Below are 19,343 nucleotides of genomic sequence, written 5' to 3'. Positions count from 1 at the left end.
GGGAGGACCAGCACCTCTGGTGTGAAGGTTTGCTGAGTCCTTTTCAGGGATCTGTCACCTACTTTCATCTGTGGTTCCAAGAAACTATAATATATCCAGCAGCACACTTTGGTAAACCATTACTGCAGAAGGGCTAAACCAGATTGAGGGTAACCAACAGCCTCAAATCTGCCAGTGAATTAAAAGGAATGTCTGCTCCAAGCATGTGAATGGTAGCCCTGAAGGCAGCTAAAGCAAGCTCTGTGGAGAGCTTAGAGGTTTGTCAGACATTGAAGGCTCCAAAGTCACCTACTGCATCCTAGGCCATCCCCAGTCATCCTGATTTTTGTCTTGCCACTGGACTTCAGTAGCTCAGAGAGTGTGAGGTTGATGACTTTATGCAACTCTGCTTCACTTAAACCTAGAGTCAAAACATCACCCACAGTATCATCATTCCTCTAAAAATGTAGAATAAACAAAAATAAATGTTTATAGACAGATTAGAATAAAACTCTCTCCTTCCCCTCCAAATATGAAAAAATCTTCAGGATAAAAAAAAAATCAGGGAATTTTTTTTTTCTCTTTCAGTTTTCCTGGTCTGTTTTATACTTTTCCTTGGATCCCACACAACCCTCACCTTTCCCAGCTATCCATCTCCTAAGACTCTCCCATCCTCCCTTTAACACTCTTTTAGGTTTTTGTATTTCTTAACATCTGGCAAGAGAGGCAGTATGATTAAGGGGTTGGAAGTTGGCTTTGGAGTCAAGAACATTTAGCTTTAAATTCTGTCAATGACAAGTACTTACCATGTGGCTCTAGGCAATCACTTAACTTTGAAGAGACCCAATTATCTCCTTAAAATTATAAATTCTAGATACTTTGGAGATAGATATTAGTGGAAAAAAGTCTCTACACCAAAAAAATCACAGGTTCAGATTCCTCCTTCCTCCCCCATCCCAAAGCCTTTAGCACTTACTTATGGGAACTCTGGGGCTGGTGTCTATTGAAAGAAAGAAGACAATAATTTGAAAAAAATCCAAACATATCTCATGGTTGTTGGAATTAACATAGTTAATATCTACAAAGAATTACACATTTAAGGAGGGTAACTAATTTGAAAGCTTTAATGGCAAGTAGTATGGTGAATAGACTGTTGGATTTAGAATAAGAAAGACCTGTTTTTAAATTCTGTCTCAGACACTGCCTAGCTTTGTTATCTTAAGCAAACCATTTATTTTCTGCCTCAGTTTCTTCAACTGTAAAATAGAAATGATAATAACCAATATCTCACATGGTTTACATAAGGGTCACATGATATCTCGTGTAAAAGTATTTTGCAAACTTTAAAGGATTTTATAAATATTAACTATTAGTATTATGTGTCTACATTTATGGATAATATTCTTTTCTGTTCTATTTTGATATTTTAAAACATATTTCATATTTGTCATGTTGTATAAGAAAAATCAGACCAAAAAAAGAGGAGAGGGGAATGAAAAAGAAAACAAAAATAAAAGGTGAAAATACTATGTTTCAATCCACATTCAGTCTCCATATCTCTCTCTCTGGATGAAGATGACATTTTCCATCCCAAGTTTGTTGGAATTGCCTTGAATCACCACATTGTGGAGAAGAGTCAAGTCTATCACAATCTTGTCGTTAGTGTGTACAGTGTTCTGGTTCTACTCACTTCACTCAGCATCAGTTCATGTGAGTCTTTACTGGCTTTTCTGAAATCAATCTCTGCTCATCATTTCATACAGAACAAAAATATTAGATTACCTTTATATACCATAACTTATTCATCCCTTTCCCTAACTGATACATATCCACTTAATTTCCAGTTCCTTGACATGATAAAAAGGGATGCTACAAACATTTTGGACTCTCTCTTTTTTAAACCTTCTGTGCCATGACTTGGAGCTGGAAGAGTAGGCTGTGGATTTCAGCACAACTTATTGATAATATTCTTAACAAAATAACTCATGGGGGGCAGCTAGGTGGCGCAGTGGATAGAGCACCAGCCTTGAATTCAGGAGGACCCGAGTTCAAATCTGATCTCAGACACTTAACACTTGCTAGTTGTGTGACCCTGGGCAAGTCACTTAACCCCAGCCTCAGGAAAAAAAAAAAAACAAAAAACCCCAAAATAACTCATGTACATATTAAGGTTTGGAGCCCTGTGAGTCTCTCAGAGTGGTGAGGCAGAAAAAATGAAGGCATGTGCTGCAGAATCTAGACTCTCTTGGCTGATTGGGGTCAAAGAGATGGGCCCTAATCAGCTGATGGAATGAGAAGTCTCTTCTGCAAATGCTATATTTTGGCATAGCAGTAGGAGGGGCTGAGGAATATAGCCTGAAGCCTCTGACTACCCTTAGTTCTGTTCTGCAGACTCATTAGCCAACACAAACTTCCCCTGGCTCCTGAGCACCTGACAAATTCAATTTTCAAGCTTTCTTCCAAACCATACATTAAGCGACCTCCTCTTCCAGATTTGTGTTAGAAAGTCAGGAATGTGATGATTTTAATGGCTGTTTCTTGGCCTGCTTCACCCCTTCCCTTTTTAGGTTTTTATAGGGAAAAGCCTATTTTAAAAAAAACAAAACAAAACAATTTGATGAAATATCAAAATGGTTTCAGAGAGTTGTAGCCCCCTCCCTTTAGCCTATGTAGCTGCACTAGTAGCATCCTTTGCTAGGGAGAGGCTTATTAACCCATTTCACCATCCCTTTGGTGGAAGAGGTTGAAAGAAATGATTATATGTGAGGAAGTTCAACTGCTTGCAGGTGAGAAACAGAATGTGGTGGAGAGGAGTGGACAGGAGTATGATGAGACTTCAGAGAGTTGCAGGTTAAGAGTAGTGAGATGATGTTGTACACTCATCATTTATATTTCTTGTGTGTGGTTCTCCAATATATAGGTCTGTGTCATATTCTGAAAGCATTTATTTTAAAAATTTTTATTGACTTTTATTTTTTACTTTTTAGTCATTTCTATCCATTTCTAACCAGTGATCTTCCACATATAAAAAAGAAAAACAGACAAGTAAAACAGATTCTCCATCTGAAAGTATATGATTTTATTTCATTTTTTCAATTAACAAGCTTTTATTTTTTTTCCTCTTTCCCTGCCCCTCAATAAAAAAAAAGAAAGTCCTTAAAACAAATATGCATAGTCAAGCAAATCCCTAAATATCTGAAGTTGGATTTTTTTTTGTCATCTCTTATAGTATTTCATTACATTCATATAACATATGTCCAACCATTCCTCAAGTGATGGACATTACACCTTGTCATTCCAAAAAGATCCATTCTAAATATTTTTCTATATGTTGTTCTTTTTCCTCATTTTGATCTGAGAGGTGTAAAGCTAATAGGGGTTTTGCTGAGTCAAATGACATGCACAATTTAGTGATTTAAGGGGCATAATTTCAAATTACTTTTGAGAATATCTGGACCAATTCACAACCCTATCAACAGGAAGTCTCATTTTCCTGAATTCAAATCTGCCACCAGATACCCTACTAGCTATGTGAACCTTTTTAAAAATTACATTTATTTACATTTATTACATTCAGGGAATGGCTGAATAAGTTAGTTATAAAAACGTAATCGAATATTATTGTTGTATAAGTCATTTACAAGTAAGGGTTATTTATCCCTGTTTGTCTCAGTTTTTTCAGTTGTAGAATAAGTTGGAGAAAGAAATGGCAAACTACTCCAGGATCTTTGTCAAGACGCCATAGCTGAAAATGACTTAAATCAACAATATGCCTCTTTTCCTGAAGACTCTCCAATATTTGTCCCTGTATCTTTTGGTCATCTTTTCTAATTGATAAGTGTGAGGTAAATACTTTCCAATTACCTTAATTTATATTTCTCTTATTTTCAGTTGTTTGAAACATATTTTCTCATAGCTATTTGCATTGGTTTTTTAGGAAAAAACTTTCTATTTGTATCTTTTGATCATTTATGAATTGTGGAGTGGCTCAAAACCTTATAAAACATTCTCCATCTCTAGTTCATTTTCTTCCTATTGAAAACTTGATGCATTTTTTTCTTTTCTTTTTTAATAGTTTTTATTTACCAGATATATGCATGGCTAATCTTACAATACTGACAATTGCCAAACCTTTTGTTCTAATTTTTCCCTTCCTCACCCCCCCCCCCACTCAGATGACAGGTTGACCAATACATGCTAAATATGTTAAAGTATAAATTAAAGACAATATATGTATACATGTCCAGACAGTTGTTTTGCTGAACAAAAAGAATCGGACTTTGAAACAATGTACAATTAGCCTGTGAAGGAAATAAAAAATGCAGTGGACAAAAATAGAGGGATTGGGAATTCTATGTAGTGGTTCATAGTCATCTCCCAGAGTTCTTTCGCTGGGTGTAGCTGGTTCAGTTCATTACTGCTCTATTGGAATTAATTTTGTTCATCTCATTGTTGAAGATGGCCACGTCCATCAGTACTGATCATCATACAGTATTGTTGTTGAAGTATACAACAATCTCCTGGTCCTGCTCATTTCATTCAGCACTTGATGCATTTTCTGATCCTTTTCCTTATCCAAGTTGGTCATTAGAATCACAAAACATTTAGCTGTGTTTTAGTGCTGTCAGTTGTCATTTTTTGGTTCTTCTTACTTCACTTATCATTTTATGGTCTTCCCATTCCTTTGAATTTCTAATTTTTTTTCTTACAATGCAGTAGTATCTCAATATATTTATATAGTACAACTTGTTTGGTTCTCCCCTACTTGGTAAGTATCCATTCTATTTCTAACATTATGCTACCACAAAAATATTGTTTTAAACATTTTAGTATGTATGGGACCCTTTTTCTGTTGGATCTCCTGAAATACCATCTAATTGTGGGATCCCTGGGTCAAAGTTACATTCAGAGACTTTTACTGCATAATTTCAAATTGTTCTCTGTAATGGTTGGGCAGATTCACTGCTCTCTTTACAGGAGATGAATGTATTTGTCTTTCTATAGCTTCTCCAACATTGACTATATTTCCATCTTTTTTAATCTTTGAAAATTTGTTCAATATAAGGCAAAATCTGTTTTAACGTTTATTTCTGTCATTAATGATTTGAAGCTTTCACATAATTGTTTGTAGTTTGGCAAATAATCTTTAAAATATTGTTTATTCATATTCTTTGGCCAAATATTTGTTGGAGGATGCTTCTTGGTCTTAGTTTTTAAATTTCCATACATATACCACACATCAGACTTTTTATCAGGAGTGTTTGATGCAAAGATTATCCTTCCTTCCCCCAATTTACAATTTCCCTTTTTATCTTAATTGTATTTACTTTGCTCATAAAAAAGCTACTAAATTTTAAGAACTTGAAACTTTTTTCCTTTTATTTTCTACATTCTTTAGTTAAATGAAGTTATTTATGAAAATGGAAGCCTACATGTCTCTAAACTTCTAATGAGTCTTTTCTAGCTCTTAAAATTCTGATGATTCTTCTGTGAAGAATCTGTCACTATCTGCTTCCTAAGGACATCAGATTTTGTTAGTTTAATTGATACTAATTAAGTCATCAAGACAGCATCCTAAAGTGTTTAATTAACTTAAGAGATTTTTTTTTGGCATGTTTTTAAGTATACTTCAATTGGACTCATGGATGCAGCTTGCTTCTCTGATCCTGAAACCTTTCCTAGGGTTTGAACTTATCAGTACATTTTAGATCTGCTATCCTTCAGAATAAGACCTTAAAGAAATGGCTCAGTAATGCATCTTCAATTTGTATGAAAGCCTGGGAGATTTGATTCCTTTTAAAAATAATTAAACTAAAACAAGCCCCAAATGTCTAACAATAAAAAATCCTTTTACAGGCTTCATTGAATCACAGATTTTTGGAGTTGTAAGAGGCCTCTGTTGCCACATAGTTCAATACTGTCTACAACATACTCATCTGGGCATTGAACCTTTGTTTGAGATCCTTTGATGCTCCATTATCTCTCAGAACTTCCCATACAATTTTTAAAAAAACTCCAGTGGTTATTTTGAGGCAAAAATTTCCTCTTTGCTTTTGCAACTCAATTTCATGTAGTTTAGATCAAATTATTTGGTTGAATTGTTGTTTTGTGTGTTATACAGGGAGACTGATAGGAGTATGAAATTTGTTTCCTCAGAACTCATGTAAAGTTATATTCTCCCCTTTCCCACCATATTATTCTAATCTACCAAAAAAACTTTAGGTCTGGCTAGTTTCCAAAGTCCCTGAATATGTATGTTGAGTTTAGACTTTTGTATGGGGACATTTTTCATCTGAAGTGCATATTAGCCCTAGAGGAGTCCTGTTTGTTTCTAGTTGAGTGGCCTGTTTCTTATTTGGTTTTGTGAACACCATTAGGGTGTACATTAATGTGAAGGATCATTAATCTTTGAATAGAAGTCATCAGACTTTTGATGGTAATTAAACCCACATTAATTATCAAGGTAAAGTAGACAGAGAGGAAAGAAGAGACACAAATAGGCATATATATATCTAAATAGTGTCACACTAGAAAGGGCTACCAGGTGGAGTTTGTCCAGAAAATAAGAGGAACTAAGCCAATTAAGAATATCAAGATAAAATGAGGATGATAGGAAGAAGCAATGATCAAATGGAGTAGAAAACAAATGGAACTGGAAAAAGGAAATGAAGAATAAGTAAAAGTATCAAGGTAACAACCAATATAAATCTGAGTGATTATTAATATTCTTCTAGATATTCTTATATAAAATAGAATTTTCAAATCAAATTCAAGAGATAGTAAGCCAATGATTTGCCTGTGAAAGATCTCAGAAGTAGAAGAAACAAAACTTTTCTTCTTTCATTCATTTAAGCTACACTCCTGGATACTCTGCCCTTAGGAAAATGCCTAGACTTTTATGAAATCAAGCATTTATTACTGTGCCTTCTCTTTGATTTCAACTGTAAGAATTTCTTCTTCTGCATTAGAGGAAGGGGTCATGGTGATGATAAGTGATTCTTTAGTGTTTCCCCTGGGTAGGACTGCATTTGGCATAGGTTGGGGCACTCCTTCTGTAATAGGTGTGGATTTACATTTGAGCCTGTCCTCCGTTTTTCCTGCTTGATCTCCTGGTTTACTTTTGGCCCCATCCACTTGTTTTTCTGCTACTTCATTTCCTTGGTACTCTACTCCCTCAATTTTTTTATCTTTTTCCTGGGGAAAAAAAAAAAGTTGACACAGAATTAGCCCTAAAATCACAACCAAGAGTTTTCAACTTCATTTGGCTAATGGTTACGTTAATGCTCAAGGTTATTGCTTAGAAAATGAATATCAATTTTTCTCAGGGGAAGAGAATCTCTGCATGTAGTCTCTACAAGTCAAGTGTAATGTCAGTATAGAAGTTCTGAGTTAGGTTGAAGATTTGGCTTATGCATTTTTACATTTGCCCAATGATTTTCCACCTAACTGAGCACATGATTGTTTAGATAGCAGAAACATCAGATTTCAAAATACTTAGGACTATCAATAAGTTGCTAAGAAAGAATGAAATAGAAATGAGTATCTTTCTCTGAGAAAGATTTCCTTTTATTTGTCACAGATAGGCTTGGACAGAATACACTTTGTGTTCTAGATCTAGTACAGAATTTTAACATAGGGGTGATGAACTTATTTTGAATTTTTTTTTGAATAACTGATAATTTCAACATAATTGATTTTATTTTGTAATCCTATTGCAACAGCTAGAAGGTAATGTTGCAGTAGAGCCAGGAAGCTGGTTGCCCAAATGCAACCTTAAAAAACTTACTACATGTGTAACCCAGGGACATTCACTTAGCTCCAGTCTGACTCAGTTTCCTTATCAGTAAAATGATAGCACCTATCTCTCACCAGTTTTTTTTTTTTTTTTTTTTTTTTTGCCAGGATCAAATGAGATAACATTCACAAAACAGTTTGCAAACCTTAAAGCACTATATGTAAATGTTAGTCATTGTTTTATTGTGTTTGCTAAAAAGTCCTTTTCTGGGTTTCAGCTATTTTTAGTCTCTTAACTAGTCTGGGCCTTAGTGTTAGTATTTATAAAATGAGTTGGTTGGATTCACTGGGTTCCTAAGATTCTTTTTTGTCCTAAATCTATAATTCCTTTTAATTTCATCATATGTCTGGTCCCCCATTTAGTAATAATTTGGATTAGATTTAAGAGCCTTTGAAAGGCAGAAAGTGAATAAAAGGACAAATCTGTGATTTCATTGGTTCAGAGAATAGGTGAATAAAAAACAAACGAAAATAGGTGAATAAAAAACAAACGAATGCTTATTATGTTGCCATAGGTTGTGTGCTATACTTTGATGTTCACATCTCCAGTATTTGGTTAGAATAACCCATGGCAATATAGTTTCTTTTTGGTCAGAATCCCTGAGGGTCTTCCTGTTCTAGATTTATAGTTTTTGGACAAGAAAAAGAAGCCTTTCCCTTCTTTCCCTTCCTTCCTTCCTTCCTTCCTTCCTTCCTTCCTTCCTTCCTTCCTTCCTTCCTTCCTTCCTTCCTTCCTTCCTTCCTTCCTTCCTTCCTTCCTTCCTTCCTTCCTTCCTTCCCTTCCTTCCTTCCTTCCCTTCCTTCCTTCCCTTCCTTCCTTTCCTTCCTTCCCTTCCTTCCTTCCCTTCCTTCCTTCCCTTCCTTCCTTCCCTTCCTTCCCTCCTTCCTTCCCTTCCTTCCCTTCCTTCCTTCCCTTCCTTCCTTCCCTTCCTTCCTTCCCTTCCTTCCCTTCCTTCCTTCCCTCCCTTCCTTCCTTCCCTTCCTTCCTTCCCTCCTTCCTTCCCTCCTTCCTTCCCTTCCTTCCTTCCCTTCCTTCCTTCCCTTCCTTCCTCCCTTCCTTCCTTCCCTTCCTTCCTTCCTTTCCTTCCTTCCTTTCCTTCCTTCCTTCCCTTCCTTCCTTCCCTTCCTTCCTTCCTCCCTTCCTTCCTTCCCTTCCTTCCTTCCTTTCCTTCCTTCCTTCCTTTCCTTCCTTCCTTCCCTTCCTTCCTTCCCTTCCTTCCCTTCCTTCCTTCCCTTCCTTCCTTCCCTTCCTTCCTTCCCTTCCTTCCTTCCTTCCCTCCCTTCCTTCCTTCCCTTCCTTCCTTCCTTCCCTTCCTTCCTTCCTTCCCTTCCTTCCTTCCCTTCCTTCCTTCCCTTCCTTCCTTTCCTTCCTTCCTTCCTTCCTTTCCTTCCTTCCCTCCTTCCTTCCCTCCTTCCCTTCCTTCCCTTCCTTCCTTCCCTTCCTTCCTTCCTTCCCTTCCTTCCTTCCTTCCTTCCCTTCCCTCCTTCCCTCCTTCCTTCCCTCCTTCCTTCCCTTCCTTCCTTCCCTTCCTTCCTTCCCTCCTTCCTTCCCTTCCTTCCTTCCCTTCCTTCCTTCCCTTCCTTCCTTCCCTTCCTTCCTTCCCTCCTTCCTTCCCTTCCTTCCTTCCCTTCCTTCCTTCCCTTCCTTCCTTCCCTTCCTTCCTTCCTTTCCTTCCTTCCTTCCCTTCCTTCCTTCCCTTCCTTCCTTCCTTCCTTCCTTCCTTCCTTCCTTCCTTCCTTCCTTCCTTCCTTCCTTCCTTCCTTCCTTCCTTCCTTCCTTCCTTCCTTCCTTCCTTCCTTCCTTCCTTCCTTCCTTCCTTCCTTCCTTCCTTCCTTCCTTCCTCTTTCTTTTTCTCTTTTTCCATATCCAAATCACTATCTCTAGCTTTCTCCATATGTATGTATAACCTGGCCCAGCTCTTACTTTACCAGTCTTTATAACTTCCTTTTTTTTGAGTACTTAATCTTGAGTATTAGATCCAGTAGTACTAGTCTTCTTGTTGCTTTTCCCAAAAGATACTCCATTTTCCAACTCTGTTAAGTATCCCCTGTGCCTAGAATTCTGTCTCATTTCTATCTACTAGTTTTCATCAAGTGCCAGCTAACATCCTACCTTCTATAAGAAACCTCTTCCAATCCCATTTAATTCTCATGCCTTCCCTAGTCTGATTATCTCCAGTTTGTTTTGACTGTATTTTTTTGTCTCCTTTATTGGATTGTGGACTCCTTGACAGCATTAATTTTTTGTGGAATAGGGAGTGAGAAGATGGAAGTTTATCTCTAGATTACATAGTTATTTGGTAGTAGGAGTTTAATAAGTGCTTGTTGACATTTCTCTCAGCCTCAGTTTCCTTATGTGTAAAATGGGAATAATGCTAATACCCTTCTTGTAAAGAAGTTGTGGTCATTAAAATATATAATTGCATATTACATGCTTTTCAAACTCTAAAATGCTATATAAATGAAATTTCCCTCTTTCTCTCTCTGATACCCCTCTTCTCCCCAGAAGATAATTTTTTATTATTCTGTTGTGCCACAGTTCCTTTTTAATGTCCTGACCTAGTTTCCCTAATTGGCCTATTCAGTTACTCTGCCTCAGGTTACAACCATTCCCTCAATGTTTGATAGGATAAAGGTCTTATATCTTAGATATCATTAGAATATCAGGAGCCTCTCCAGTACCTCTCTCCATTATGTCATCCTCATCCTAGGTACCTCCCCCATTTTGTCACCATTTTTGTTATCCTATAAAAGAATCTTATCTCCAACATTCACAGTTGGATTGGATAGTCTCATTCAGTCCTGGGACCAAACCATGGATCCATTTGGTCCCAGTAAATCTCTCCCATTTAATAAATTATTAAATTGTTCTCTAACCTCTATCCTGCATCAGTTTCTCTGGCATTACAATTTATGCATTACCTGAGCTGCGATTTCTTTCTTCAGTCTGAGTAGTCTTGCAAGACTTGTTTTACCTGAGCCACCCAACAAAGCTTTAAGCATTTTGGGTGTCTCTTTGGACTGGACTAGAAGGGCAAAACCTTTCACTGGAGGTGGGGCCTCTGTGGGCTTAGCCTTCTGCTTTAGAAGTAATCTGCAAACAGACAAAAAGAGATATCCTTAAGGAACTCTGGGAAAGTTTAGATAAAATCCTGACCATTATTTCTCTATAAAATATTATCTATTCGTACAAACTAAATTATGTAAAGAACTTAAGAGAAAGCACTAAGTCAAGATCCTGTGTTCTATGGTCACTCTTCCTCCTTTTGTAGTGCTTACACACACACACACACACACACACACACACACACACACCCCGTTTACCTTATTTAAAAAAAAAAAAAAAGGAAAAGAAATAGGATATCATCTAGCTATTATACCTTACCACTTCAAGATCTTATCTTACTATTTAAGCCTAAAAATCATACCTTCCTACCAAAGGTAGGTCTACCAAAGAACACTAATTCTGTGAGCATAAGTGATTTACATATGTTGATTGGACTAAGTTATCTGTTGCCACCAGCTGCCAGTTCTTCCCTTATCAAAGTTCTCAATAAATATCCAAGGTATTCCTGTCTGATGTTCTCTCCCCTCTTTTCACGTGTGTACTTCTCAGTTTTTTCACAAATTAAAATCCTCTCTCTATGGATTTTCTTAAGGACGTACTTGGCTTTCTTCAGGAGGATCTTTTCAGAGTCTGGATAGTTCACTAAGATTTCACTGAGTGCCTTTTTGTCAAGGATAAAGAGATTGGCAAATCCATGGGCCACCACATTAGCTGTCCTGCGGTTTCCTCCACTTTTTGCCAGAAGGCTGTAAAATAGAAAATGATCATTTTTACCTTTTGTGATATCTCTCTTTTTCCTTCCTTTGAGAATCTTTCTTCAGAAATCCCTGTAGTGTCCAAAATTAAGAAATGGTACCACTTCCTCACCATCAAGTGATCAGGTATGCTTCCTGACAAGGTCAGGGATGTTATGTTATTTCAACCTGAAGTATATGTAGGGCTTTATGGCTGTAACACATTCATATATATATGATCTCATCTGCTCCTCAAATGTTACCCTGTGAGGTAATAATATTAATTGTGACTCAGATTTCTGTAGCTTTAAAACTCAAAGATTTTCCTTACAATGATAACCTTGTCAAGTAGAGAGAGGAAGTGTCAAGTCTCCATTTTCCAGTTAAGCAAAAAGACCTGAAAGATAGCATTTCCTTCAGTTGTGAATGGAGGAGAGAAATATTATTCTGAGGAGAGCTTAATAGGCTTCCCCAGACTGCCAAAGGGCTCTATGACACAAAAAATTAAGAACACTTACTCTAACTAAAAGTGGTCTCTTTAGTCTTTTCAATTCCCACTGTACCGTGTGTGATATCATGACTCTAGAATGAATAGGATTTAAGTGAGGCAGAGTTGCAGAAAGTCTGCAGTCTCATTTTCTCCTCCTAGCAGGAGGACAAAAGTCAAGATGACAGATGATGTCCAGGATGCAGTGGATGAACTGGGTGTTTTCTATGTCTGACCAAACTCTAAGTGTTCCACAGTGCTTTAGCTGACTTCATGGCTGTTGGAACAAATTGTTCTCATCCATCCATTCCTCAGAATGGAAATCTTCACCTGTGGGGTAGACATGCCTCTAATTCAGTGACAGTTTTGAAGTCTCAATCTGAGTTAGCCCACGTACAAAGGAAGTTCACCATAGCATGGCTGCTGCCTAAGCTACAGCTTTTTGGAGCTAGATGTGAGAGTTGGGAAAAGGTGGATACCAATGATAAATGAGCAGCTCTGAAAAAGAGTTGGCAAGCCTTCACACCAGAGATGCTAGTCTTCCTTGAACACTTCATGCATTCTTACCACATGGTAAGAGCTATATAAACATTAATTATTATTATTATTATTGTTACCTTAAGTCAAGAAGAATTTTATCTTTTTCTTCAGTGTGAAGTTCTTTATATATAGCAGATGCTCAACAAATATTTGGTCAAATCTGAGTGAATATAACTAAAAGATCCAACATACCAATGAATGAGGAAAAAAGGTGAATGTGCAGAATATGACAACCCAAAATAATATACTACAAATTTCCTCAAGGCATTTAGAGAATACACTGTGTCAGGATAGGCAGGAAGATTTTATCTTTAGAGTCAATTAGTAAGAAATGGGGAGTGAAGGAAAATGTTAATCAAAAATACAATAGCTAGGAGGTGAAAAGAATTAAGAAAATTCCTCCGAAATAGTGAGGTTCTTATGACACTATCCTGGAATGACAGTTTGGATAAAACCAGAAACAGACAAGTTTCTTCATTCTATGGCAGTAATACACCGAGGAGTATTGATCAAGCATATTCCCTGTTATTGCTGCCATTCAAAGACATGAGAGAGAATATTGCATAGAGAATGCTGATCTTAAGGTCAGAAAGATTTGAGTTCAAATCCTGTCTCAGACACCTTCTATCTGTGGGACTCTCTATATGTTTCAGTTCAGTTTTATCATCTTAAAATGAGAGATTTGAATCCATTGATCTTTAAGGTCCTGCCCAGCTCCAAATCTGTGTTCCTGTAATTTAAGGCAAGTAAAGTAATCCATAATCCCACTGGTTAATAGTGGACTTTATTGCTTTAAATACCCCCCTCCCCACAAATTCACTTTTTTCCCTTTCTCTCTAAGAATAACATCTATCCACTTTTTCTAGAATCCACCCAAAAAGGTACTTTGGTGAAATCTGGGGCTAGTTTAAGACTTGTTTCCAAAATGAAGTATCTCCATTAGCATTTGGAAAAAGTGTCTTGAATCTATAGTGGTTGAATACATTAATACCTTTTTTTTGTTGTTTTTATACCTCTATATCTATTGTTTTATATCTACATAAACCTATAGGGCACAGTGACTTATAAATAAGCATTTAATAAATGCCTGTTGATTGATTTCCCCTTGTTGTTCTTTGCTATTCTTTCTGTTAAGTAACTCTCAACCCAGAAAATAGAGCAAAATTTTAAAGTCCCAGTTTTCTATATTCTTTAGGGAAAAGAAAAAAAGACATAGGTCTGAGATTTTGTCCAAAGCAATACCCTTGCTTTGCTTTTGTAGAAGTGAAATAAGTTATAGAATTTAAACATCAATGGCTAACTGGACCCCACACAGGATTATCCAGTTGAAAAGCTAGTCAGTCACTGAGCATTTGATTGTTGAAGATGGATAAAGGCAGGTCTGAAAGCTGCCCAGTTTTGATCTCTGAGTGAGACTTGAGTGTTTATGCATGGCTGCCAGACTGTGAGAGCAGAACAGAAATAGAATATTTAAATGTCAGGTTATTTTGAGATTTCTCAAGCTTTAATTAAACTTGCCTATAGGTCACAGGTTGAGAGATCTTGATGAGCTTTTGAAGCGGAGTAATAGTCTGTCTGCCAGATGGATTTTACCCAAACTTTCTCAGCAATGTTTAAAATAGCTTCTTTTCTTTCTTGTCCATAGAGTATTTTTCCAGCTCTCTGGCAAAGGAAGGCTTTGCTCATCTAATCACACAGTTGAGCTTCAGTATGGCACCATAGAGAGAAAACTAGTTTAGGAGTCAGGAAGATGTGGGACAAATTTTGGTTGTGTGGTGCTGGACAAGTCTTTTAACCTAGCGGGAACTAAGAGTAAGTTGCAGAAAAGATGCTTATTGATATTGGAAGAAGTTCATCACTGGGAGCTCCCTACATTGACCAAATCAAATCTGCAGAGAGATTAATGAACTGGTACTGTAAGGATGAAGCTCAGGTCCACTATTCATTTTCTGGGCAACCTTGGAGAGTTCTTCAAAATATTTTATGGACTTTCATAATCAGTCAAGAAGTATTTGTGGGATTTATTAACTGACTATTCTCATCAGAAAGTTTTCTACTAGCTGGTGATTTTTAGTTTTTTTGGTATAGCACACTGAACAGGGGAAGAAAGAATGTCCACACAGAGAACTTGGTGTTTTGAATGCTCACTACGTATTTAGTGAATCAGAAAAAGATTGTTAAATGCCCAGTGTGACCCAGGTATATATGCCAGGTGATGGTAGTACAAAGACAAAAATGGAACTGGTCTTTGCTGTCATGGAACTTAAATTCTATTAAAGGCATTTGTATACACAGAATCAATACAAATAGACATAAGAAATAGAAAATAAAAGCCAAACATTAGGGAGGGCACTAAAAGTTTGATGACTCAGAAAAGACTTCACAGAAAATATGCTATTTGAGCTGATTCTGGAAAGAATTGAGAGATTCTGTGAGACTGAAGTGAGGAGAAAATATATTTCAGGCATGGAAGAAGATTTGTGCTAAGTTTCAAAGATGGAAAATGGAGGGCTATACATGAGGAACATAGAGAAGCCTATCTTGGCTAGATCATAAAGGGCAGGAAGAGGAACATTAATACTAGCCATTTAAAAAATATGGAAAATTGATTCTTCTCTTAAGGAGCTGACTCTAGTTGGGGAAAGGAGACCAGTAGCAATGACAGATAACAATGAGAGGCAAAAAAGATGATGGTGTCAAATTGTACAGTACAGATTAGAAGTTCTGGAGAAAATCAGAGAGGAGAAAAATGAAAGAAGAATGAAGTACTCCTACAGTAGTTATTGAAAAAAGTAGGACTTTAGTTCAGCCATAAAGAGTGAAGGGGAGAACATTTTAAGTGAGGGAACTAATAAGAATAAAAGCACTGATGTGGAAATGAGAATGACATTCACAAACATTGAGGAAACTGGCTGGTTCAGAACAAAGGAATATATGCAGAATAGAGAAAAATAAACTTGTAGTAGTGGAGTCATATTAATAGGGAAATAATAATGGGAACAGCTAGATTGTGTAGTGGTTAGAGTCAGAAAGACCTAAGTTCAAATATGGCTTCAGACATTTAAACCTGTTTGCCTCAATTTCCTTATCTACAGAATAGGGATAATAATAGCATTTATCTTCCAGAATTATTATGAAGATCAAAGAAGATAGTAGTAAAGCCTTTAACATAATACTTTTTACATAATAAGGGCTATATAATATTAGCTATTATTATGAACAACCTTAAAATTTAAGTGTAGTTCAAATCTGATGCAGTAGGAAATAGGGAGCCATTGAAAGTGTTTGAGCAGGAGCATTGAGATAAAATTATTTTTTTCATCCCCTTTTCAACAAGAATTAAGATTATATATTTCTCCTTTTCATAGCTATTTAATGAATCTCTAATCATCTGTCTGTCTTTACTTCCAATCTCTATATCACTCTCATTGTTGCATACATTCTCAAATAATCATATTTTCCTCTCTCTAATACTGAATCCAAACTGCCATCCTTTATGTCAGGTATTGGTAAAAAAAAAATGAGGAGACAAGTAAGATACTTTTGTACTGGTGCATAAGGAAAGAAAATAGGAAGCAAGTATTTTATTAAGCCTACTATGTGACAGGTAGTGTTATGTATTTTAGAAATATTGTGTCATATGATCCTCAAACAAACCCTGTGAAGGAAGTACTATTATAATCCCCATTTTACAGTTGAGGAAACTGAGGGAGAGGTTAAATAACTTGTCCACACTCACATAGTAAGCCTCTGGGACTGGTTTTGAACTCGTGTTTTCCTGAGTTCAGGCCCAATGTTTCGGACCACTTATTTGCCTCTAAAATAGACTTTTTTATTTTGGCACCTTCTGTTGCTAACTAGATTTCTGTTAGAAGTCATGAATACTACAGGTATTGTAAGGTTATTGGGTGGGATAGAGGAAGTGGGGAATAGATAAAATTAAATTTTGCTTCGGTTTACATTTTAATTCTTAAGATATAATAAGATAAATCACACCAGGGAGTAGAGGTGGGGAGTAATAGGAATTTATTGGCTAATGAAAATTGGTCATAGAGATTGATGGATTTAAAGCTGGAAGAGGCTTTGAAAGGTTATCTCCTACAACTCCTTAATTTTACAGATAAAACTGAGGGAGTTGAAGTGATTTCTTCTTGGCCCACAGGTAGTCAGCATCAAGAGGGATTTAACTCTACAGCTTTTGTCTTCTAAGTGTGGACTGTTTCCACTAGATCATATTGTTTCTTTCTAGAGTTGTTGCCTAATGTTAATACCATTTAATTTAGGATTTGTATATGAAGCCTAGGATCTGGGAGGCAAAAGTTATATAGGGAAGAGAGATAAGGTTTTGTGTGTGTGTGTGTGTGTGTGTGTGTGTGTGTGTAAGAAGTTACATTTATAAGAGTGACAAAATTTTTAAGCACTTACTATGTGTTAAGCATATGAGCTATGAAAAGAAATGTGAAATAGTCCTTTCTCTCAGGGAGGGTCTGTAATAATAAAATTATAATAATTATTTTAAAAAAATAGGACTTTAAGGTTTGCAAAGCACAATGTTATCTTGTGTGGTGGTTGATAATTTTGGGAGGAAAGAGCATTTACTGCTTGGGGGAATTAGGAATAGCTGAATGAATGAGTTAAATCTTGAAGACACAAAGATTCTAAGAAGTGGAGGTAAGGAAGAAGTGTGTGTGTGTGTGTGTGTGTGTGTGTGTGTGTGTGTGTGTGTGTGTGTTCCATGTGTGAGAGATAGTGACAAAACTGAGAAAGTGTCATGTATGAGGAACAGTGAGATGATTTTGGACTGAATTTTAGATTGTGGGGAGGAATGTATAGCAAAGATGAAAAGGTGAAATTGTAAAGGAATTATATTAACTGAGAGGGATTTATATGTGATCCTAGAAATAGTAAGAAGACACTGGAGTTTACCAAAAAGGGATGACATGGTCATGCTTGGCCCTTAGGAAAATCTCTTTGGGAGTTCTGTGTAAGATGCCTTGGAAAGGGAAGAGACTTAAGGTAGGAAAACCAATTGGAAGGTAGCTGCAATAGTCCAGGTGAGAAGTGAAGGTCTATACTAGGTTGGAGACTATGTAGCCAGAAAGGGACTGATGTGAGAGATTCTGTGGTCATAAAAATGATAAGCTTTGACAACTGTTTGGCTTTGTGGGTAAAGAGCAGAGAATAATGGAATAACTGAGATCAACAACCTGAGTGACTATTGTACTAAATGAAGAAATGTATGATGAGAGAGCTTACCTCATAAGTGCCAGAGCATTTTGGAACTTTTTCTAGTGTTGGAAGAATATTGAATTTGGAGACAAATGACCTGAGTTTGAATTGATGGAGTGAACTGGGCTTTAATGGAGTGAACTGGGCTTTAATTCAGAAAAGTTCATCTTCCTGAGTTTGAATCTCAGAAACTTACAAGTTTTGTAGACTTGGCAAGTCACTTAACTCTGTTTGCCTCAGTTTTCCATCTGTAAAATGAGCCAGAAAAGGAAGTGGCAAACCACTCCAATATCTTTGCCAAAAAATCCCAACTGGGGACACAAAGAATCAGACACAACTGAAAAATAATTAAACTACAACAACAGCACTTACTAGCTATATGACCTTTCTGAGTCTTAGTTTCCATATCTATAAAATGAGAGACTGGAATTAGCTGACTATGGAGGTCTCTTCCAGTTTTAAATACATGATTCTTTATTAGAGTGACTATGCATTTTATCTCCCTTCCATAACTTTGCTTCTGTAAGGAAGGGAAGGAAGAAAACAAGCATTTATGTAGAAACATGTATAAGGAATCATGTTAAGCACTTTACAAATATTATCTTATTAAATTCTTACAATAAACATTATTATTATCCCATCTTACAGCTTGAGAAACTGAGGCAGACAAAAATTAAATGATGTGTTCAGGGGTCACACAGCTAGTAAGTATCTGAGTATCAAATTTGAACTCAAGTGTTCTTGATTCCAGCATAGCACTGTGCATTGTGATGCCTTAGCTGTCATATTCACAAAATATTTTCCTTGTAACAGTCTTATAAAAAAAATTGGTGCTAGTAGCATGGAGAAGTGAACTGATTTATTCATGGTCACATAGCTGGTATAAAAGCAACATATGATATAAGGTTGTCTACAAACTTAGTTTTCTTTCTACTACTTTCAGGGACACATAGAAAACTGGCAAATAATTGGAGGAAATTTGGGAGACATTAAATTAGAGATAATTCTATGCTGATAGCATTCACTGTCACTTGAAAGATTTTTTATGGGAGAAACAAAGTCTAGTGCTCTCTATTTAGAGGTCATCACATCAAGCATTGAGACAGATGAAAACTTTAAGCATTTTTAACATTAAACACACATTTCCAACTGGGGTCACAGTTTGTAGAGAGAAAGGTCACGTCTTTGCTTTCTAGGCCTCTATAGGGAAAAATTTGCATTTAGGTCAGTTATTGAAAAAAATCTGCTGCTAGGGATTTTTAACAACTTCTTAATAATAATTCTGAATAAAACTCTTTGTCTCTGTCCCCCCCCCCACGATAATAAAATAATAAATCTGAATAAAACTGTCTGTTTCTGTGCATGTGTGTGCACTATGAAAATTTCAGAAGACATTTTAGGTACTTCCTTACTCTGGTGTCTTCTTTCTCCCTACAGACACTTTGATATTCACAGACCTGAGGGTAGCAAATAAATGTGGAAGTTCAAAAAGTTTTCTTTCTTTCTTTCTTTC

The 19,343-nt window shown here is 36.5% G+C and overlaps 1 protein-coding gene across 1 annotated transcript in view; it reads right to left on the bottom strand.

Moving 5' to 3' along the window:
• Nucleotides 1-6,873: 6,873 nt before the first annotated feature.
• Nucleotides 6,874-19,343, bottom strand: part of CNGB3 (cyclic nucleotide gated channel subunit beta 3) — a 274,698-nt gene continuing 262,228 nt past the window's right edge. Inside the window, exons 17-19 of the mRNA XM_074278924.1 lie at nt 11,440-11,586; nt 10,696-10,867; nt 6,874-7,173 (exon numbers count right to left, since the gene is read on the bottom strand). Coding sequence (XP_074135025.1) covers nt 6,895-7,173; nt 10,696-10,867; nt 11,440-11,586 — 598 coding nt within the window. The 3' untranslated portion in view covers nt 6,874-6,894. The remainder of the gene's footprint in view (nt 7,174-10,695; nt 10,868-11,439; nt 11,587-19,343) is intronic.

Source organism: Sminthopsis crassicaudata, chromosome 1, assembly GCF_048593235.1.
Source record: "Sminthopsis crassicaudata isolate SCR6 chromosome 1, ASM4859323v1, whole genome shotgun sequence".
Taxonomy (NCBI): domain Eukaryota; kingdom Metazoa; phylum Chordata; class Mammalia; order Dasyuromorphia; family Dasyuridae; genus Sminthopsis; species Sminthopsis crassicaudata.
This window is presented reverse-complemented; position numbering and strand designations above follow the sequence as displayed.